The 24772-nt window shown below is 34.2% G+C and overlaps 1 protein-coding gene across 1 annotated transcript in view; it reads right to left on the bottom strand.

Moving 5' to 3' along the window:
• Nucleotides 1–24356, bottom strand: part of LOC150104801 (sodium- and chloride-dependent glycine transporter 1-like) — a 211450-nt gene extending 187094 nt beyond the window's left edge. The window contains exon 1 of the mRNA XM_090395361.1: nucleotides 24267–24356. Within this exon, the coding sequence (XP_090251487.1) occupies nucleotides 24267–24278 (12 nt within the window). The 5' untranslated portion in view covers nucleotides 24279–24356. The remainder of the gene's footprint in view (nucleotides 1–24266) is intronic.
• Nucleotides 24357–24772: the final 416 nt, after the last annotated feature.

The following is a 24772-nucleotide window of genomic DNA, read 5'->3' as shown; positions in this document are numbered from 1 at the left end:
CATTTGCCAGTGGCAGACAGAGGACAAGTATAGAAATACGAGAAATCATTTTTAAAAAATGCCTTTTTAAACACAGAACTTTTTAAGCCATCTCAGACTTCCAATGAGCAGAATGGCGGTATCACACCGAAAGGATTATACATATACACACACCAAATTGTAACTCCATCCAACCAGAATCTGTTTTTTTTTTGAGGAATAAATTGAAAATGCACAAGCCATTCCTTTTGACGGACTATCGAAATCAAACTGGTATATAAGCAGTTTAAAAACACACCTAATTTCGTTAAATTCCATTTCGAAAATAATGACTTAATTATCATTTCAAATTGCTTTACCAATAAAAACAGTTCATAATAATAATCTTTCATAAAGATGAAACCCTAGGATTGAAGTAACAACGAAAATTACCAGATTCTAGCACAGTATAAGAAAATATAGACCCTAAAGGCAAACCCTTAATAGTGTTAATGTAACATTTAGATTTGCATTTTTAAATGTCAATATTCTTACGAAAAGCAATTTACATTATTCAGAAAAACTCTTTCGAGTTATTGCAGGTTTATAAAAAACGAAACGAGTGTATCAAAAGTTACTGTGCGTCCTTGACTCATGTTTGTCTTGTATAATTTAGATATATAATTTTGTTTTGCGTAATTTTGCCACCATGAATGGTCCAATTGAAAGAAATCTTGACACTTCAAAAATGTAAACAGAAATTTTAAATAACAATTTCCTTAAATCCAGCCAGTGTGGGATTATTAATATCAACTCGAATAATTTTGTCAATAAAAAAGTATTTCGACTGAAATCAAAACTGAATAACATGGGGAGCTTCTTGTCTACATCCCAAACCACAAAAGTTGTTAAATTCCACCCGCCACGGGCGAGTTGCTCTTATTATATAATTTCAACCCATTTTACTCCTCTTGTACTTCTCAAAATAGTCTGAGAGAAATAATAAAAAATAAAAAACGGTGGATGTGCATTTCAAATACCAAATTGTAATTTAAACTCCATCCAGCCAGAATCTGTTTTGTTTAAGGAATAAATTAAAAATGCGCAAACACCATTCGTTTTTGAAGGACTATCAAACCCAAATTGGTCTATAAGCAGTTGGGAAAACACATCCAACATTTTAATTTAAAAGAAGCGTAGAGTTAGAAAAAATTACTTTAAACAAATTATTATTTTGTAGGCGTCAGAAAGCTGTGCACTGATCATAACTTTGCCACTGCTAACTGCATGTTCATTTATCCTTTCATGTACAGGTACTCCAAATCTGACTCATGTAGAGGGATGCCGCAGTTGCATATAACCATGTAGCAGGAAAATATGTGCGTTGATCATGTGGGCTTTGTTCTGTCACAAAGAAGGAAGTAACTAGCTCGTGAATAATTGTAATGTTGTGAGGCTTGAATAGGTGGTTACCACATCAGGAGATTTCCTGACCGACTAGCAAATAATCCTTTTGCCACTTACTCAAATCTTACTTGGAGGGAGTTCGAGTATAGCAGTATATGGGTTACATTAACGAGATTATGCAAAGAACAGGTGATTGTGAGAGTTTTTCACCTCCACACTGCATTTATCTACTATTACTTAAATCTTCACTACCAGCATGCTAAGTGCCGGTTACGGCTGGACAATTCTGGCTTTCGTATCCACCTCTCCGCTATTAAGCTGTGGGTTCGAATCACTATTTGGCACGAGCATTTGTGAAAGTTTTTAGGCTGTAATTTTCGTTTATCTACGATAAAAACTACTTAATGTAAAACTACCTCCAGGCTTACTTGGAAGTTTGAAATGGCTTGAAAAAGTACAATGCTCGGCCTCTAATCCAGACTTCCTCGCTTAGAGCAGTGTTTCAGGATTATCTAATCCTTAGTTGACTGAGGATTAGATAATCCTCAGTCAACTAAGGATTAGATAACTATTTAATTAGATAATTGCAGTTATCTAATTATAACAAATTAGATAACTGCAAATCAGAAACTTCCCCAAAACATAATACTAAATATCATAAAAAAATACTGCTACAACAAGGGTGTCTAGGCAGTGAAAGAAAAAATTCAGCATAATTACAATGGCTCGAGAACAAAACTCCCACTTCTCACTCAGCCTATACTGCAACTCGCAAATTTGCGAAAAATAAAGTGAAATCGAATAAAAAATAACCAGCAAAATTAAATCCGATTTGCAAATTTAAATCATGATAAGAGTATCTTGTTGCTCGCCAAGCAGGCCTTGGCGAGGGAACAACGAGGAAGCAGGAAACAACTTGTTGTTCCATGTTTCTGCTTCCATTTTGCATATGGAGATGGCGCTATCGTAAAAGACGGCGGCTCGTGCATAGGCACTGCGGAACTGCAGCACCTCCAATTTTTCTCGATAAATAAATATATTTATTAATTTATTTATATTTGCTTATAATATTTAATTTTATCATCAACAATCCTATACAATCCTCTTATTTTGTATACAAAATAATTAAAATCCATCTTGTAGCACTTAGGAGGGCGAAGGACGCCAGCAGCACTTTGTTTACCACAGTGTCATATTGTTAAGCGCGCAAGCATATGCATGTCATAGTGAGATGCGAGCTATTAGCGTAATGCGACACTGTCCATCGCGCAGTTCCACTGTTGTTTATATATGCAGTTTGCGCCAGTAGTAGAGTGTTCGTAGTGCTTATCGTGTTTACTCCGTCTCTTTAAATATTTTGACATTACAATTAAAAGATAGAATTGCAATGTCCAAAAATTGTAAATCCAGTCCTTTAATTACAATTAAAGGAATGGATTTTATTTTTAAGTAATTTTGAATTATACTAAACTGTATAATTTTATTGATAATAAACAATATTTTTTCATGAAAAAAAAAAAACAAAAAGAATATATTTTATTTTTAAGTAATTTTGAATTATACCAAACTGTATAATTTTATCGATAATAAACAATATTTTTCATGTTTATTTATTTATTTTTTTACCATCATTTTGATATTTTATCCAAACACGTATACACTGTACTTACAGCGTGTATGTATATTTCGAAAGTTGCAGCATCCCTACGATTTTAAGCCACGAGCTTAAAGCTAAAAGATAAAATATTCTCGAAAGATAAGTTGATATCACTACTGTTTTCCAACTCCTGCATAGAGGACATGGCAAATAAATTATCAACCACTATACAAAGAACAGCTCACTGCATATTACACCTTTTATCTTTCACCAGAAAAATATCCGAAGCATCCTGGAAAGCTTAAAGACGTCAACCCTGCTCAAAATCTCTACTCTAAAATTCATACCAATTCTATATAATCTTTACAATTTTTCAAAATCATTCGGTATCTCTACTCTACAGAATGAATGCAAGACTTCGTTCCAGCATGTAAAAAAAAAAAAAAATTAATTAAATAATAAAATTAAAAAATAAAATTAAAAAAAAAAACCAAATAAAAGTCAGCCATCGAATTCATTGCCTTTAACCTAAGGTTCCTCGAAATTAATGAAGTTATCAGCGCTACCTTCTCCAAAATGGAGGCTCACCATTTCTGCCACTCAATCTACACGGATTTCAACAGTTATGTTTGTTGAAAAAACTCGTGTGATCGTTGCTGATGTTAAGTTATAGGCTTATAGTTAACTTATAGGCTTACTAGGGGGCTATGCTCCCCCCCCCTGGCGCCTACGGCGCCCAATTCCCCGGGGTTTCGGACTGGTAGGCCAGTTCTCCTTGAATTCTGATGACTCTAATTTTGAAGACTCGAAAGGAGATTCCTTCCCCCACCGAGTTCCGGACTGGTAGGCCGGTTCTCCTTGAATTCTGATGACTCGAATTTTGAAGACTCGACACTCAAGAGATAGCCCCTAACAGTGGAGGACCGTTAACTTTGGGGGGACCTAGACTAACACTCTTTGGGTGCCTATCCAATTAACCAAAATTAACCCAAGTTTGGGTTAGTTGTGGCGACTCATTTGCCATTTTGTCGAAAAACTGTTTTTTTTATCCTTTTTTAATAGAAAAAATTATAGGCAACAGACATTGAAGAACTTTTTTTTATTTTATTTGATGCACTTGGATATACAAACTTTTATATACAGTTATAATGAAAAAAGGTTTTGTATACATAACAAACATCAAACATAAATAAAAAATAAAATATATTAGGTATTACTTTTAGTAACAAACAAAAAAACGAAACAACAAATTCTCACGTCAAGAATAAAGACCAAGAAAAAAAAAAATAATAATACTTATTCTTAAAAATAAAATAAATAAAACATTCCAGGAGTTATATAATGTAAGTTTTTTAATACATTAAAGAGACATTTAAAGAGTAACTCTTCTGCATTTTTGCGCTGCAAATTCTTTTATTTGATCATCACATTGTAATTCTTTCCTTAAATCACAGTTTATGGAAAGAATTGATAAATAATTTAATCTTTCATTCGTCATTGTTGTCCTATATTTGTTTTCTATATAGGATATCTTGGAGAAGGATCGCTCCGCCTCATAGCTGGTGATTGGCAAGGTCAAAAAATTTTTTAAGATTGTATAGCAATTCGGAAAAACATCGACAAGTTTCTTTTCATAAATTAGTTTGAATATATCACCGCATGAGTCATATGAGTCTGGCTTAGTCTGTAAGTAGGGTTTTAACTGAATGCATTCATTGACTAAATGGTCGTCTATATCATCCGAATAATAATCAATAACATTACGTGCACTTTCCAAGTCAATATTTTCGATATTAATGTCTTGCAAATCCATTAAAACTTTGAATCTTTTGCTAAATTCCCTGTAGACATGGCCTCTTCTGTTTAAATGCATAATCAACTTATCTAATGCAACGTATAGCGTATCCCGTTTAAATTTTTCTGCTTCATTTAGCGAAACTTTCTCTGTAGATTTTTCTGAAAATTTTGAAGTAATACGTCTCTTTTTTTAAATCACTGTATTCTTTTTCCACACTAGTACTTAATTTTTTGGCTGTCTCCTCGTATTCGTTTAGTTTCTGATCTGATTTTTCTCGTAAGTTGCTCACGAACACTTCTAATAACGTAATCAATTTCTCATCTTCACATATGTCTGAGCTTGGGGTCTGAACTTTTTTGTTAACTCAATTGAATCTCTCTAAAATTTCTTCCCAAAAAAACAGTTAAAATCGCAGTTTCAAGTTTGGTCAAATCATTACATAATTTCTATGCCTCCCTTCGAAAATCAAGTTTCTCATCTATATTTGTCACTAAACGTTTTTAATATGTTCATGATATCACCGTAACTATTTTTTAAATCTCTAACAGCATCGTAGTGACAAGACCGTCTAGTCTGGCTTAAACCTTTTATCGAAAATTTTAGTTTTGTTTCACGATTTAGAAGCTCCCACCTATGGGTAGATGCAGAAAAGAAAACATATATTCGTTGCGCTATTCCAAAAAAGTTCACAATTTGAGTTGCAACTTTAATCGCTTCTCCTCCAACTAGATTTAGGGAATGCGCAGCACACGGCACATAATCAGCGTATTTATTTTTTTGTTTGAGATGTGCTTGCACACCATTGTATCGGCCGGACATATTTGCCGCGTTGTCAAAAGACTGTCATCTACAATTATCCAATGGCAGTCCATTTTTTTCTAGAAATTCTTGTAATGAGTTGAATAAAGATAGGCCAATGTGACTACAAATTTTGATGAAAGATACACATCTTTCATACACTTTTCTCTCAAAACCATATCGTATTATAATAGCTAGTTGGTCATTGTGGGATCTTGTGTCGAGTCCCTCACAATCGAGTAGTACTTTGCATCGTCACTATTTATTTCAGCTATAATTCTTTTTATTATTTGTTTTCCCATAATCTCTATTATTTGTTCATAAACTGTTTTTTGATAAGTGCGAAGTGAAAGGCTTTGGTCGCAGTTCTCGTTGTTGGATATGTTTGCGCATGAATGGATCGAACTCTGCTAGTAATTCCAGAGCCCCCATAAAATTACCATTGTGCGGAGAGCCAAATATTTCCTCGTGACCTCTGAATGCTAAGCCTCTTACACTTAAATATTTCACAACTGCAATAACACGTTTTAGGACATTGTGGTAATATTCCGTATCTTTTCTTAGTTGCTCCTGCAACTGTGTGTCAATAACAGACTTATTTTCTTTACGTGTTAACCATACTAATGATTTCCTATGTTCATTAGAATGTTGGTGACTTTCTAAACATAGTCCTATATGTTTCCAGTCAGAGAATCCGGTTGTGTATTGAGAAGGGATTTCAGAGAAAAGTTTGCACACTAGACAAAAAACACTTCCCATACTGGAAGAATAGCACAACCAAGACCTTTCCAGTAATAGACCATTTTTAAATTTTTTTCGCAAAGAACTTATTTGAAAATGATCTGTTTTGTTCTTTGTAATACCTTGTTGAAACTGGATATATATTTTTTGGATCTTTATTTTGGAAATAAGTCATTTTATGTGAGAGACAGTGATTAATAATATTATCATTTAGCTGTGTAGGCCACACACCTACGTCAACATATTTAGCAAGCAACTCTGCATTTTTTAAAGCCTCTTCTGGCTCTTTATCACTATCTTCTTGCAAAACAACAACAGAGACTTCAGAGAGCTGGTCATCGTCTAGGTCTTGTATATTTTTATCTGATACTGAATGTCCGTCAACGTCAACATTGTTTTTAGAGGTTCTGGCTTGTGATTTTAGCCTAGTAATTCTTCGTTATTGTTATATACATTTTGTTGTTTTTTCTGTTTCTCTTCGGTTAAGTTATTCTCTCTTTCGCTTATTACTGCACCTATATCGTTTAGATTTTCATTTTTATTTTCCAATACAAAAAAATTTAAAATTTTGGCACATTTACTTCTTTCTTTTTCTCTATTTAATTGCATTTTTCAGCTCCGCTTTTATATTTTCTACCAGTCATTTTTTAGGTATTTATTTAATCTGAAAAGAAATTAAAAAAACTAAAAAAAAATCCACCACCATATTAGGTTGTTTAACGTTTAATGTATATTTATTTAGTAAACTTTGCCGATACTTACCAGTGAAGAAACGAAACACCTGAACAGTGCACCTTTCACCGAACAAATGACTATTTAATATTCAACTATACATAACCTCAAATGTCAAACGGTGAGAGCAGAAATATGTGAGAGCTACGCTAAGCTAACAAGCTTTAGATGAGCTGGATGAGCTAGACTTACACTCCCATTCCGACGTTGCTATATTATTTGCATAATTGACAAATGACAAAGTATATTTTGATTTTACCGACTACCGACAGAGGCGATAGAAGACAGAGCCGTATTTACTATCATTTAAAACATTGATATTTGATATTAATTCAAATCCAATAATGTTGCAAATTAACAATTTTAACGTTACCTAGGTACGAAAAAATTTTGTATAATTTATTTTTTCTTAAATTTGTAATTTAAATTGTTTTTATTTTTATTTTTTATTTTGAACGCGAAGGGGGGCCCTTTGATTGAACGGGGCCTTGGGCTGAAGCCCATACCTAAGTCCGCCCCTGAGTTTCAAAACGTTTCAAAAAAATGTGACATAAAAAGGCTTATCATTATATAATATATAGGGTAGCTTTTATCAATCATCTTATGGTCTACTCTTTCACCTTTTACAAATGGACTGACAGTTTCCTCTGTAATCGTTTAATACGAATCATAAGGATGAATTTCTCTCTTTTCTGAATTTCAGTCACTCTCTTCTCACTCTACATACATAAATGATTGTCTCTCACTAACGTGAAACCCTATACATGGGGGCTAACTGATGATTACATTTTATTCGTCTTCTTCTTCATTTGACAACCATTCACTTCATAGTGATCAAACATTCCAAACTTCAAGATCTTCCAACATTATCTTCATGCCATTCTCCAGTAGAGTGGGGGACAACTTTGTTAACTTCAAGGCTGTCAAAACACAGTCTCATTTATTGTAAGAAAGATCTATTCACTTATTCTCGTCTTCGATGATACACAGATATCTAGGCAAGATCAGATTTCTCGGGATGATATATAACTCAAGCCTTTCCTGACACAGACACATAACATTACAGATATCATATTCTCAGCCTCCACAAAACTTGATTTCCTTTCCTGCTCAAATACTACTTTCATCTAAGACTGCTAACACTACCCTAATTCCGTATTTATAATATTGTTCTTGCATTTGAGGTGGTGTGCCAACAGCTTCATCAACCAAAAAACATTACCAATGAAAATGCTTAATAGAATCCAGAATACGAAATTTGGTTAACGGATGCTCTCTCTCTCTCATTACATTCACTTGCACAGAGACGTTGGTTTGGGTCTTCTATAAGAATTTTCATTGGCAATGTTTTTTGGTTGATGAAGCTGTCGGTCAAAATCAATTTATCGTTCAGCGTTAAACCAACCAACCAAATCAATTTCTCTTTTATTCTATATATATTGTGATTCCGAACCTGGATTTTAAAATTCAATACTAAATATCAAATTTAAATTAAAAGTTCAGAACAGAGATCAAACTTAAAATTAATTATTAGCTTTGTTTCTTATTCACGAAAAACTCACTAATGCAAATTTCTTTATATATAGCCATTTAATAATGTAACGAACACGTCCTCGACGAGAGATAACTAGTTTAATATCGGTGGCGAAGGTCCCTGGTAGTGAAATTCTCTCACGAGGTCTTTCTGCTTAGTTCAATATTGTGCAGAAGTGGTTCCAAGCATAAAATAAATAGAAGTGGACTAAGAGGGCAGCCTTGATTAATTTCCTTGTAAAACTATATTTCATCACACAGATTTGAAGCCTTGCTTTTTAATATAACGATGAGGTCATTGTATGCTGTGTATGAGGAACGAATGGCCTAAAACACTGCAAGATTAATCAAATATAATTCTGAATTAGAACAGAAACTGGAAACCTTTATCGGGTTAGGCTATTGGTAATGGCTACCGGTCAGAGCCCAAACCTGTGGTTCCGAGCACGAATTGGTTAAAAAAAAAAAAGAATAGAAACAAACAAACAAATCGAAATTGAAAGCTGCAGATTATATTTTATCACAAAAAGTGATTCATGTATTAAAAATGTATTTTATTCAAGTGTATATAGTAAAACTGTACTGAAAAAAAAATTAAAAAATTAACACGTCGATTTTTACCACTAATTTTTCTGTTTCTCAAACTCATGACAGATATACACATTTTACTCTCGCGCATTCAGTATGTTTTGCTGTTAATTTGCTGTTTTTATGATTTTAACATACCTATAATTTCATATTATATAAATTCCCACCCAAGAAAGGTTGTAACCTATAGCACTTATAGCCATATACTTCAGGCTTTCAATAAGCAGGTGTTGGACTCTTAGAGGAAATTAAAATAATCTAATATCTAAAGATATTCACAAACAGCCATTCCGTAGTGGGATTCGAACCCATAACCCGGTGGGTTGGGGAATGGAAGCGCGATCCACTTAGCCAACCAGGACAAGATCAGTAATTGATAAAATTTCATCAAGCAGCGTTTCCAAAAATAAGGCAACATATGACACGTGAAAACGCATCGTTTTCTTGGGGGGGGGGGGGGGGGGGCATAAGACTGCATCACGTGGGTGTCGTCCTGCCATCATGCAGCTGATGGTGCGGTCATACCTAGAGACGATCTAATGTTAGGAGCAATGCACAGGCAGAAATTCTTCGTCAACCGATATAAGTGTACAGAACAAACGTTATGTCACGGAAACAGGTTTTAGATCTCGTGTAATGTCTTTAGTAAACGACATCCAAGATAGACGTCCAAGACAAGCAGCGATCCGGGTAACCATACACGTTCACCACGGAAGAGAATGTTCGGTCCATAGGTGTCTTAATCAGAGAAATATACATTAGACTAGGTCCTGGCCAAGAGCTAAATATATTCACTGGATAGTGTGCACAGCTTGTTCATAACTATTATGACTACAGAAATATGTCTACGTGATAGATGCCAAAAGCAGCTCACATGCGTTTGACAAAACTGGCTCTTCACTGCACATTTTTTGAACTTGAATCAAGTAATTCCCGTGCGGGGACACCTGTAACCCCATCGGGCGCGTCCCCCTGGTGGCGGATCGGGAAATGCTCGTCATAGTTTACTATGAAGGGTAGGAGGGAAATAAAATACCTCCCGCGGACCAACAGGATAGCACTTCTCTTATAGGCCGGTCTGGGGGCCTCGAAGGTGGCAGCCCCACCACCAGACTCGGGTGCTGAAGGCTAATCCCCTGCACACCTTAAAATTTCACTCATTAAAAGAAATAATCGAACTGCCTAAATGATTAACGACAAAGCGAGGAAAAAGGTACATGAGATATGGAACACGGAACATTAAAAGTTTAATGTTCCATGTTCCTGGAAAAGAAAACGAATTAATAGATGAATTTTAAAAATTGAGATTGGATCTACTAGCAGTCACAGAAACAAAAAATAAAGGTCAAGGTTGCCAGAAAATGAAAGATGGATACATACTCTTCTATTCAGGGGTAAACAAGGGGTAGCATGCATAATTAAACCAGATCTCAAGGAATATATTACTAAATGGCAACTAATAAATGAAAGGTCGTTGACAATCACTATAGATTTTAAATCAGATAACTAAGTATTCACTGTAATTGTTGCATATGGCCCAAATGATAATGCTAATAAAGAAATTAAAGATGTATTCTTCGAACTCTTACAAAAAACAACTGAAAAAGTTCAAGGGCATATTATACTACTAGGAGACCTTAATGGCCGAGTAGGGAATCAAGTAGACCAAACAAAGTATTGGGATCACAAGAAGAAATAACCCGGAATCATCATCATCAACAACCATGGGTCCAATGCCCGTAGGTGTCTGCTGCCATCTTAATATGATTCTTCCATTGCATTCTGTTTTGTGCAAGATGACTCAATTTGTGTATAGAGTTTCCACACCATTTGACGATAATGATATTTGAATAATAATGGAGAAAGAATAATAAATCTTTGCCTTATAAATAATTTAGTAATAGCGAATACTATGTTCAAGCATAAAGAAATCCATAAGTTTACCAGGGAAGAGACCAATAGAAATGAAAAATCTATAATTGACTACGCCATCATAAGCAGATTGTACTCGAAGTATACAAAAAAACGCAAGAGTCTATAGAGGTCCTGAAATAGGCAGTGACCACTACTTATTAGTATTAGAAACGATCCATAAAATAAAAGTTGAAAAATGTAGAAAAAGTAGCAAGGGAATAAATGTTAAGATAAAGAACTACAATCTAAAGAAAGAAGAAACAGCCATTGAGTATAAAAGTAAAATAGAAGAGAAGATGAAAGAAGTAGAAAAAGAGATATATGAAGACCAAGATGTAGAAAGCCTATGTTAGGTTCAAAACATTTCTTCTAGAAACAAGCAAAGAAATTTGTGGTGTATCACTAAATAATAAACAGGAGAAACATAAAACACCCTGGTGGACCGAAGAACTAAAAAAATAAATTAAAAAGAAAAAGCAATTGTGAAAGAGATATATAACATCAAAGCTGCAGGTTGATAGAGAACTATATAACAACCAAAGAAATAAAGTTAAAACCTTAATGAAAGAAGAGATAAGAAAATGCTGGGAAGACTTCGGGAATACTTTAGAACAATATTTTAAAGGAAACCAAAAACTCTTCGATAACCTTTTAAGAAGAATGAGGTCAGAGAAAGACTGTCCCATAAAGTTTATCAAAAATAAGGATGGAAAGTTACTCAAAAATTCCGAAGACATCATGGAAAGGTGGAAGCAGTACTTCCAAGAATTATTGGAAGATGCAGGACACGGAAAAAATAGAACCCTGAGAGCAAGGCATACAAGCAAAATAGAAGATCAAAGTGAGGAAATTCATGCAAATGAACTGCTAGCAGCAGTAAATAAAATAAAATTGAGCAAATCAGCAGGCCATGACCAAATAACACCAGAAATGGTAAAGATTTAGGAATGAAAACCATAACATTTCTCATTTCTTTTACACCTATTCAATGTCGTATGGTAAAAGAAAATTATTCCCAAAGACTGGAAAGTAGCAATAATAATCCCCATATTTAAGAAAGGAGATAACTGTAAATGTGAAAAGCGTTTCAGGAAAGTTGTATGCACGTATTTTAGAAGAGAGGCTCAGGAACCACATAGAAGATACACTGGACGAAATGCAATATGGCGTTCGAAAAAATAGAAGCACACAGGATCTTATCTTCAGCTTATACAAATATCAGAGAAAATGGAATATGGAAAAGAACTGCATGCATGTTTTATAGATTTCGAAAATGCCTTTGACCGAGTTCCCAGACACTTAATATTGCAAACATTAAAGAAAAACAAGATACAAGATAACTTAATAGCAGCCATACAAAGCCTCTACAAAAGTAATAGAAATTATGTAAGAACCTGTAATAATAGATCAAAAGAATTTGAAACAAATGTAGGAATTAGGCAAGGCTGTATCCTCAGCCGTCTTCTTTTCATTACAGTAATGGATGAAATTTTAAAGGCATGCCAAACAAAAACAAAAAAAGGATACAGCTAGATACACCTAGGATACAGGAAACTAAAAGAAACCAGAATTTCACACATGGCTTTTGCAGATGATGATGTAGTGATTCTAGAAAATACAGCTGAAGATTTGCAGTACAATATTAACATTTGGTATGAAGAAACAAAGAAAAGGAATATGATCATAAATATAAATAAAACTAAAACAATGATCATATCTAGAAACCAACCAAAACACATAATAAAAATAAAGAACCATCAACTGGAACAAGTTCACTCCTTTAAATACTTGGAATCATATATACAAGAAGAGTGTAGACTAGACACAGAAATTAACAACAGGATAACTCGGGGAACAAAGCTATTCTGTGCAATGAAAGGCCCACTCCTAGATAAGAAAGAAGTCATCCAGAATACCAAAATGGCAGTGTACCGTTCAGTGTTTGTACCAACATTAACATGCATTTGCGAGTCTTGGTGTTTAACAACAGGAAACACAAAAAACTTCAAACAATTGAAATGAAATATCTTAGGAAAGTGGCGCAAAATTTAGACATCTTAATCGAATGGAAGAAGGAAGAATAGCAAAAATTGTATATGAAAAAGCTAGAAAATAGGAAAAAGAAACATAAGCAGGCCCAGGAAAGGTTGGCAAAAGGAAATTAAAGAAAAATTGGAAAAGAAGGGAATTAACTGGAAAGCAAAAGAACAAGCCTTGGATAGACGGCATAGAAATCTCTTTGGCAAAATCTCGACGCTTAAAAGCACAAGAGGTCATAGACGAAGAAGAATCAAGTAATTTTCAGGTCTTTCGACCGTTGAAGGACACCGGATAGATAAATACTTTGTAACTGATTGCGATGTGCAGCACGCTGTCATTTCCTGACTTGGCACCGATTTCCTTCATACTTCAATAGACAGATGCCTTGGTGAGATAAATACATGAACGTTCATCTTGTGATCATGTGACCATAAGTCAATTTATCTTATACATGAGCCTTATATCGAGAGCCTTTGTAGCTCAGTCGGTTTCGCCGATGCCCTTTGCTTGGAAAGACCTAGAGTCGAATCCCGTTAGTACGCGAAGAACCGTTATCATAGCGTTTCAACTGTCTCATAAGGTGGTGGAAAAGGTTTTCCTCCAGGAAATTCGGATTTTTCGTACGCGGCCAGGAGAACACACGCAATTTACAGGCAAAAATACATGACAACAAATTCTTCCTAGCTTTATATTGGTTTCATAAGACGGCGCCGTATCTGTCCGTATGAACCGTGAGGTTCATAGGGACAGATATATATCATACGTTGTACATCATACTCTAACTAACCTTATATAAGAATCAAGTCATTCACATTAAAGTGCTTCTTACATTCTTTTTTTTTCTGAAATATTCTCATATTTTAGTGCAGCAGGTAATAAAAATTAAATTGATACCGTGAAAAAGCTGTAATTTAGCGAGTATAGTTACTTGAATATTATATTTTTTAAATTGCTGCTGAAGATGGTGTTTTTTATTTTTTATTTTTTGTGAATAGGTATATATGTTTTACATCTCATTATGAAGTGATATGGAAGGTTACTAGTTGGGTTACAAGGTTATATGTAAGGTTACAAGTGATATGTAATATATGTAATATGTGATTATGTAATATGTAATGAAGTGATATGTAAAGTTACAAGGGAAGAACATGTGGGGTTATCTAGATATCCCCCACATGTTCTCCCCTTAAATTTCCTTGATGCATTTTGTCAAAGTGATGTATTGCCTAATTGTTTTCGAAACCAACCAGTAACATGGCAAATTTCTGTCACATTATCTAACTTTATCGATGCTTAATACAGTTCAAAATCGTGACCTAAAATATGTTTAGACTTCGATTAAGCTTGTATAACGGTTCTATAAATATTGTTTCTTCTGAAGCGGGAGATTTAAATAATATCAATTTACTATTTCGAGATGAAAACGATCTCATTATCAATATAATAGCGACCAATTTCCACTCACCACGTTGCGAACTCATATTCCAAGCAATTCCCCTCCTCTCCTCTCTAATATATCTCACACTCCAAACGCTAATTTAATTTTTTTTAATTCCTTTAGTTCTTATTTTCTAAAAATTAGTAAATATATTGTGAAAACAAGATACACAGGTTATACTCAAGTATCAGATGTCACAAATCGTTTTATTTATCATGTGAATTTCTTTCTTGCATATTTCAAGAATTCCTTATTGTTTCAAAAGTGTTCCTTAGTAAATATGATCTTTGATTCAGCTCTACGTTACTTTGCTAATTTCAGTCATAACAACTCAAACTGCAGGGAAAGATGGGATTTATTTCTGAAGAGTTTCTTGCGCATATTGTTGAAGGACAGTCGGATAATTCTATCTCTAAAGAGAAGTTTCTTGAAATAAAATATATGCAATCCTGAGATTTCGAAATATGTCTCGTGTTTTTGTCGAGCTAATTTATACTCCAATAACTTCTAAACCTGTATTTCATTTCCTATTCCAAAGTTCTGGAAAGGCATGATTGAGATGCCTTTATAATATTTTCTTTAAGGGGGGGAAGAAAAACTCTTTTGAATATGGCACTATTCTACTGATTGCAACATGAGATCTTACTTCATATGAGAACGCTTCACTTTTAGGGAATGCGTTTTCTTATTTTCATATTTCCATAAACGCATGTTGTTCTCCGTTCCAAAGGGAGAAAGAAGATGTTGCTAGGTGTAAATTGCTAATGTTATTTCGTCATCTTTTTTTTAAATATAAATCCTATAAATTTTACTATCACTTTCCATCCTCGTTCCCTTGCGGAATATTTGTTGAAATATTCATATAACAGCTTCGTAGATCTAGAAGTGATTACTCCCCCCCCCCCAACATTCTCAAATTTTGTTTTTCACATTTGGTGTACAGAACATGCTCCAAAAACAATTAATCAAAAATAATTCACGGAAAAACTATTTCGAACAAAAATTAATTAGAAAAGCAGTTCATCAGGCAATTAATCCAAAATCCACAATTTATCGAAAAACAGCAAATCGTTGAAAAATGAATTCAAAGGCATTTCATGAAAATCTTGATTGATGATTCAGATGTTTATATTATGAATGGAAGACATGAAACAATACTCAATACAAGAAAAAAACTAAACAAAAGAAAGAAAAATAAAAAGCAAACAATGATCAAAATGCACAAAAATTAGATTCTTTGCTGCTAACAAGTGAAAAAAAAAATAATAATTTGGCAAGTTCTCTGGATTATTCAGAATTAATAATTTTGTCAACTAAAAGCGCAGGCATGTAATGAGTTACAATAAATACATAATGCATATTTTAATATATAATAGAGCGTAAATGTTCATTGTTTGCATTCATAAGTTCCTATGGGCAGCACTTATTTCAGGTCCTAATCCGTCTTTAGAGATAAACAAATAAAATAGTAAGGGAGGCTCTTTCATCCGGGAAAAAACAAATATCAACAGGAAGGCTTCCAATTCAATTAACTGCTGAAAATAAGACATTACTGTAATTGTAAGCATAAAAAAATGTAATTTCATTTTTTAAGCTAAAGATAAAATCTAAACTGTGAATGCAAGATTTTGAGATATCCTAAAACTAATTGTAGCAAAAAATATTACTGCTCTCACCAACCTCTATTGACATTCTACGTACACGTTATAGAATACTATTCTAAAGTACACAAAATAATTACTAAAAACCTTGATAACCACCAACTTATACTGTTTGCATATTAGGTGATGTTAGGAATTATAACAAAAACGCTAAAATGCTATTTCGCAAGGAAATGACTGTTTCGATGAATTATGAAAAGGAATTCATCGAATTCCTTTTCATCATTCATCTTTAGAAAAATTAAGTTCACAAATCACGAATTCATCTTTACCACAATCAAGCACGTCATTTTTTTTTTTTTTTTTTACTTCCAGAAACTCGAGTTTTTAATTCCACAACTTAGAAGAAATTTTACCGTAGAACTTCACACTATTTTAGATAATAATATGCCGGTTACAGAAAAGGAATATACGCGGTTGGTGGCAGTTACCATTGGTATTCTCGCACCTGAAGTCTTCAAATTAGTCTTGTAAATGCAACTACCGGTGACGACAAGTGTGAAGATCAGATATCTACCAATGTCCAAAAGTTGGTGTTCAAGAATTTCGCCTGCACTCTTTGGTGGATAAATATTTTTTTTTACAATTAATTGTTTTTCGGTGAATGATTAATTACTAAACTGTTAATCGGTGAATGGTCTTTTGGAGAATTGCAATTCGATAAACTTTCGATGTATTTTCGCAGAACCACCTATCTACATATGAGATGGAGAAGTGAAAGGGCCTCAGGGCACTTAATCAGGTCTTACATTTTCTTCGAAGTATACTTTATTAAGCAAAGGTGAAGATGTTTTCGATTTTTTTTTTATGTACTAGCAGCTTACGCCCATGTTTATATACGTATTTCGAAAGAACAGAATATACTTCCCTCTATGCGTCCTACCGAAGAGAAGCTAATAACCAAAGATGTTTGCACTGTTAACAAGACTACTTTACTGAAAGAGTTAGGTAATATATCCCCTCCATGCGCTAAGAAATCAGAAGTAGGCTAGTCCGGACAAGGTTGAACTATACATTTACAATAATTATTAATATTTAATTTAAAAAAAATCGATATGTCACTGATCTACATACAATGAACGTTCCACTGAACAAGTTCTTTTCCAAGAAAATTAGTATCAACATCAAGTTTCTGCGAAGTATTACATCTGAATATCAAATTGGAATTTCATATATATATATATATATTAAACATGTATGAATATAGCGTCTGAAAACTAAAAACAATGAACTACCTTGATTGCAAAAGTTGATGTCTTTAATTGATTCCCGGAAGTCGGCTACGTGCTATGAACTCTAAGCAGGTCAACCGTCAAGCACACTCGCCCTATTATCGCGGTGAGGTCTTCTTTTAATATTTACCCAGACTCAAGAAAAATAAAAGCCAAGTTGAGAAATATGTCTGCTTCACTCTTTGAAACGTTACATAGAGTTAAGATTCATAAAGTGGAACTTGTTAAGAATTCAAAAGAAGAAATTCGAAGCAAGTTTATTATTATTATTTCATTGTCTAGAACGAGTAGGTTAAAAATAAATCACCTAATTATTAATAATTGTGACTATTAGCTAAAATGACGTCACACTTAAATACCAATCATGCTTAGCTTAACAGTACAACTTTGGAATGTGGGTGTTTGTCGACTAAATTATTAGTAATGGGATAGTACTGCCCAGACTGCTGTTTACAGTTGTCATAAATGAAATAAAATATCTTGTAAAGAATTTCGTTCAGTAATACAACTGAAAATAAAATGCTTTTAGACTATGATGAAATCATACTCCAGAAAATAAATGCTCAAAGCCACTGAGGCATATTTATAACAAAGTTTCTCAATTTTTTCACCCATAATCTCCATTTAAATAAACATCTCACGTTACCTTCAAACCTGTTTTCCCAAATACCTTTATTTAAATTTCAAAATAAATGAAAAAAATTACATATATCAAGCATATATTAGTGCATTTCATTTGTAGGTCCCATCATTCACGAAAGCTGAAAACCTATCATACACTAGTACTGTGTGCGAGATAAGGATTAGAAATCTGTAAACCCCGCTCTTGAAACCAAACATGATACTTTTTTCATGACTCAAATAACCAGGGTAGCGATCTCAACCTGGTCGACACTGGGATCACTACGTCTACCACTCGAAAAACTGTCTAAATGTTATCAACAAGTATTGAAGCTGCTTGCTTGTCACAAGTGTTTTGGATTTTGAGTAGGTGTGCAGCATGCATGTTGCTTTCAGAAAATCAACGCGCATGTTTTATGTTGTTACTTCCGAACTATACATGCTCCTCTGAGATCCCGATATGCCATCTTGATCAGCTGAGTAATTTCAAAAGATGTTATGCGAAAGAAAGATCGAAAAATGAAAATAAGCTCGAACTATTTAAAAAATTACAGTCCACGTTAACTCACTAGAACTATTATTTATTTATTTTTATTCAGAATTAGTTTCCTTTTAGTTGTCATCAGCATGACAAGAATAAGTTGTCATTAACATGACAAGAAAAATACTGAAAAGTTATATGTATATTTGTTTCTTTCGTTTTGCTATTTCAAGAGTTGTTTGGCGTCACGGAGTCTGGCTTTTTTTACTTAATCCCCCCCCCCTCCAGCTAGTGAATAGTACCTGTACGTTAGGTTTCTTCATCAAATACACACGTGGCAGCAATGCAGGTGCAGGAAGCACTTCACTAGACGCAAAATAGCTGTTGTCATGCTGACGTGAAGTATGCAGTGCGGAAAAAATTCCACGGATCCTACACGATACCGCGATTAACGAAACAAACACTTTACGAACTGCTTAAGAGATAAACAAACTCCATTCGAATTTATACTAATAAATTTCCAATCCTCGCATGTGTGCTGCCCTGTAAGCATGGTGGTCAGCAATTAGATTCGACTTCAATCTGGTCGACCTAGTGATAGCGAAGCATGCTTTTTGTCTTTATGCATATGGAAGGACTTCTTTCTCCAAATGAATGTATATAAAATCTATAAATAATTATTCTTTTATTGTTACTAAGAAAATCAGCACGTTGACAGAGTCACTCAGTACCCTCACGGTATTTGATTGCATAGTGTTTTACACTATTTACATTTGCTGCATTTCTTAACCATTGCGATACTTTTAAAATTTAGTGCTTGCAACATAGCTTGGAAAAATCGAAAACCTTCACAATAAAGCAGTTCACTCAATTTAAGAAACTTTGTAATGAACGATTACCTGCAGAAGAACAAAACATAATTACTACTAGAGGGCATACTGGGCGTGTTCATCAAGCCCAATGATTAACAGCGAAATGCAAGGCATTTAAAAAAGTGCGTTTCATGTAAAACTTTCTTGGAAATATTATTATTATATAAAAGAGATTCTGTATGCTGACTACAGTAATTCCGAAATTTAAGCCTGCAGCTCCCGATATGTCGCACTTGAAGTAAAGGGGGGTGTCGGGAAATCAAGTTCAACACCAACTACATAAAGAATAACACCACACTTAGATGCCACCCAAAGTGTGCTGTAGCAAATCAGCTGGGCTCGAACCCATTGCTATTAGCTAAATACAAGGACTTTCAAAACATTTTCTTTTCCTGTAAAAATGACTTGCATTTAATTTTAACTAGAAATGTGTGAAGTATGTATACTTTCATATTGAACAGATAATAAAAACTTCCATTCTAACACTTTCATTTCATTAAAACAAATACCACAAAGTTAATTTTACTACAGTCTATTTTATTAAAGTATAATGAGCATTGTTAGTTGGCAGTATAGACACGACGCACCATTGCACTTGCTTATTACAGCTACATTTAATTCGTCTCCTCAAATGAAAAAAAAAAAAAAAAAGCTTGGGAGCCTCTGCTTTATTGAATTATCAGGTAAATGGAAATGTCCAAATACGCAATTAAAAAATAAAAAAGTTATCTTCTGGCGGAGAATGTAAAATAAGTTATGTGAATGTGGAAAGGGGTACCTCTCATCATCATCGAAAGATCTGAATACAGTTTACTATATCTGCTGATTTCTGAGTGAATCACATACATTTTGTGAATTATTCAGGCGCAAATGGTTTCTATGGAAACAGGTTTATTTTTCAAATGGTTCCATTGTGTGTCTAAGGTTATCTAGGCATAACCAGACAGCCATAACGCTGATAAAAATGAATATGAAAGACACGTAATCTAATAGACTGACGTAGCTAAAATGAGGTCAGGATATGTTTGGAGGCCGATCTATTTTTAATTTCCACAAGGTGACATCGTAATAGGGTTGAAGTTGTCTCCTACTTATGGTTTATTCTGGGATTTTATGTTTATTTAAAATCAAATCGAAATTACGATATTTCAAACTAAGTGAAGATATTAATGAACCCGAATGATACCGGAAGTGTTATAGCACTATTGTACTCAGACTCACTCTGTTAAATGAATATTCATGATTAGGAGCTATACTGAATAAAATATACTCATTCTACTAGTCAATTTTGAAATGTGGAAATGGTAAGGCATCTTTAAATCGTCTCCTCACAATAATAGAAATCGCATCTCATGTAATTGCTGTTTACTGCTGTAACCAGTAACCAGCCATATAAGGTGTGTCCTTGAAATACAGTGTTTAGAATGAGAGAGAGAGAAAATTTTAAATAGATTTCCTTTTGAATATAAATTTTGTTTATATTTTGATTACCAACGGCAGCATTATATTATTGAAACAAATATGCGCCGCAACACGAATGATTTGCTGGGGGAAAAAATTCATTTTGCAATTCTAATAATTCGTTTGAGTATTTTTATCTAATATATATAACTTTCTAGTGTAAATTCTCAAGGAATATGCTAGATATTAGGATAAAGCACCCTAACTGCACCTGTATTTCAGTCTTACGGGTTTTTTTCAATTATGATTTTTGTATCAAACACCTGTTTAACTAATCTTTAATCTCCAATTCTGTTTAAGAGTATGGTGGCGAGTGTGTCATACATAACTGAATTTAATCTGTAAGCTTGATGGGACCCGAGTTTCTCTCCGATTACGATATGGAGGCGCTGCCCGCATAATGGACAAAATATATGATGCCAATGACTTACAGAAAGGTCTTATATTGTAAATGGCTAACAGGCAGGAAACCACAGAAAGAATTGTATGGTCCGGGCTGTTTAGAATTAATTCTGAGACTGCTACCGAGTATATGATATCTGCAATATGTATGTGTACACCAAGCCGGTCTTTTAAGTGAGGAATCTGAGTTTTTGGAAGAGAAAACCTTTCATAAACAGGTTCTACTCTCCTAGATTGGAAAGTGAAAATTGTCACAGACCCGAAAATCAGCTTTGGTCGAAAAAGTCTAGAAAATGTTCGTGTTCTTGGCCGATCTGAATCTCCCCCCCCCCCCCGGAAAGAAAAAGAAAACTAATGGACACATTGTCGTTCCTTCAAGAGTGGGCCATGAAGGGATCGTAAGAATTATGGAAATCATTGGATTGTAGAGCAACCACCCCAAAAATGCATAAAGAATGATAAAAACATTGCAGTCTTCAGGTAGGAGTAACTGTGGGAGAAATGCGATATTAGAGAATCCACAGACGTTAAATATGTCGTAACAGTCAAACCGCCTACAGTCTAGCAACTGATTGAAACTGATCGATGCATATGGAAATATGAAATCAAAAGGTCTAATATTCGTTATTCTGTTCGTAAACTGCTCGTTTCAGACCAAAATCCTAACCTCCAATGTCAGCTGCGACAAAACCGAATTGTTCAGGTTTATGGGGGGGAGGAAAAAAAGAAAGAGCAGGATCATATAAATTGATGATTGCACTATTTTGGACAGATGACAGCGCTAACGCGTGGAGGCTACTACACGAAAACCTAACCTCTTCGTATGGTTATCCCCCCCCCCACACACACACAGGTTCCATGCCTCTCCTATATGTGTTGCAGAGTGTATTATGTTAATAGACTAAATATCTGTGAACATATCAAAATCGGTGCCATGTATTAATACAATATTTCATACATCACGTGCATCCAACAATTTTACATTTATTCCAAGATATAATGCATTTCTCCATCACTCCAGATCCCTATAACAATAGCGCTAGTCATCTTCCTTGGCAATTCTAGCCTTCACATTGCAATCCAATTGGGCATCTCTCGGATATGTTGATCTTATACAGATACGAAGCCCAACGCCTCATTATTGAAGCAAGTGAAAATATTCCTGCTATATGAACTCTTTCAATCTATCCGAACTCTCCAGATAGAAATTTATTCCTCATCGAATTAGAGGTGTTATTAAAACACAGTCCTACATAAGCGAGAGCGTACCAAAATCGCAAAACTAGCTGAATGTTTTACAGCACATGTCAAAATAATAATAATAATAATAAATAACTTCATGTTTTTATTGAACTTCAGGCAGATATTAAGTTCGTTATATATCTATTTTAATTATATTAAAATCATTCATTAAATTTTCTCATTTTAATTACAATAGTAAACTGGCTGTAATATATCAAAACTAATGAAAACAAGATTATTAATTCATTATTACTTTTTTTAAAAAAATGGCTATATAAGATTTTTTATCGATAATAATTTTTATTAGCGTCTTTCTAAGATGACAATACTACCGAAGAAAGGTTGTAAACCTATAGCATTAGACAGATGACAAACTGGTTGAGCTTTGGATTAGATAAAAAACTCGAAGCCCTGCTCAAAAGAAACCTAACTTCTTCAATATACTTCAAGATTCCAATAAGCAGAGTGATGGCCTCAAACACCATAAAATTCATATTCCTTACTTAAATAAATAAATAAATAACATTCCAAAGAATGCGGAGTTCAGGGCATCGCTGAACACAAATTTGCACAAAAATATTCAGAACTAAGGCTCACAACATGGGTTTCCATGGTATGACCGCAATATGTAAGCCCAACATTACCTGAACCAACATGCAGCGTGGAAAGTGGGAGCTTGGAAAGCTATGTTATGAAGCTATAAATCACGCTATATTTTTCCTGGTTTGGCCTCGGACCTGCGTTTGTGATGCCATGAACAGTGAACTCCGAGAAGTATCTCAACATTCTGGACAATACAATGTTTCCTACTTTGTGGCGTTTCTACGGAACTGACCATTGTCGCTTTCGGCAAGACAATGCATTGTGTTATAAGGCTGTTGCTGTAACTGCGTGGTTTGTAGATATGAACGTCACCACACTTAACTGGCCTCCACAGAGCCCTTATCTCAACCATACTGAACATCCGTGGGATGAACTGGAGCATCAGGTTGAGGTCAAGGGACATCTACCCCACAACAGTCCAGGACCTCATTACATAGCTACAGGAAGAATGGTCGAAAATTCCCGTTGATCGCTATCGTACACTTGTGGAAAATATGTCTCCTAGAATTGCTGCGGTCATCGCAGCGCAAGCAGGTCCTACGTCTTATTAAGGTGGGCGTCATGGCTGTTTGTTCATACTACGCTGTCCATTGACTTCTTTCCAAGCAGTGTATGCCGAATATAACGGAGCCTCCGTAACGTAGTCGGTATCGACGATGCCCCTTTGGTTAGATTTCGGTTCGAATCTCATTCCACGAAGATGATTTAGCTAATTGTCAGGTTTTTCCTTCCTCTCTCTTACTATTCTGGTTATCAATTTTCGCATATTTTGTCGAAAAAATTTTTTTCTTTAAATAGCTGTTTCAATTTTTTATGTGAATCTCATCCATGAAATGTTGTAAACTTATAGTACATGCGGCTTCACATCGGGTGAATGGACATCAAGACTTATTTGTTCCAACAGAAAAAAAAAGTAAATAAAATAAGAAATCAGCACTAAGGAAAGCACATGAATCGATTCCATTATGAATCCTTGATCTAACAATTGTATGGGATATTACTTTTTCAAACAATTCTTAAAACTATGAAATTTTATTCATTATAAGTTTACTTGCAATACTGTAATCGATCTAAAATAATAAATTCGCATTTATAAAAATACAAAAATCACACTATCCGAATTTTTTTGTTATTTAAACTTACTTACAGCAGTAGCCATCTTTCTGAATGCTTACAAAAACGAAGTGTGATATAGAAACAACAGCAGGAAAGAATTAATAGCAACACCGAGGTTAACATTTCTGTGAATCTTGAACAGCTAATAACGACAGGAAAGTATATGCTTAATAACTAATCAATGATTCGTGTTTTTTTTGAGAAATGCTGGTATATACTGGTACAAAATCATCATATCTAAGATTTTATTTACAGTAATAACAAATTCAAATGGGAAAATTATTTCTACAATGAAGAAATAAAAACAAATATGCATTTTGTTGTAAAGGTATATATATATCAATTTGTCTGATTACAATTATGTCTTGCTTATTTAAATACATCATGAGGATGATAATGAAACTTGTATTGAGTAATGCATATCAGTGTAATTTCAACCAAATAAATTAGCGTTCTGAAATAATGATCTATATATCAAATTGAGCCATCTTTATTGTATGGTTTCATGATTTTCGGGAAATGATCTGTGTTGTCGAA

This window comes from Typopeltis vanoorti, chromosome 7 (genome assembly GCF_054136105.1).
Source record: "Typopeltis vanoorti isolate ZY-2024b chromosome 7, IOZ_Tvanoo_1.0, whole genome shotgun sequence".
In the NCBI taxonomy this organism is placed as follows: Eukaryota; Metazoa; Arthropoda; class Arachnida; order Uropygi; family Thelyphonidae; genus Typopeltis; species Typopeltis vanoorti.
The sequence above is the reverse complement of the archived record's forward strand: the minus strand, read 5'-3'. Positions and strand labels throughout refer to the sequence as shown.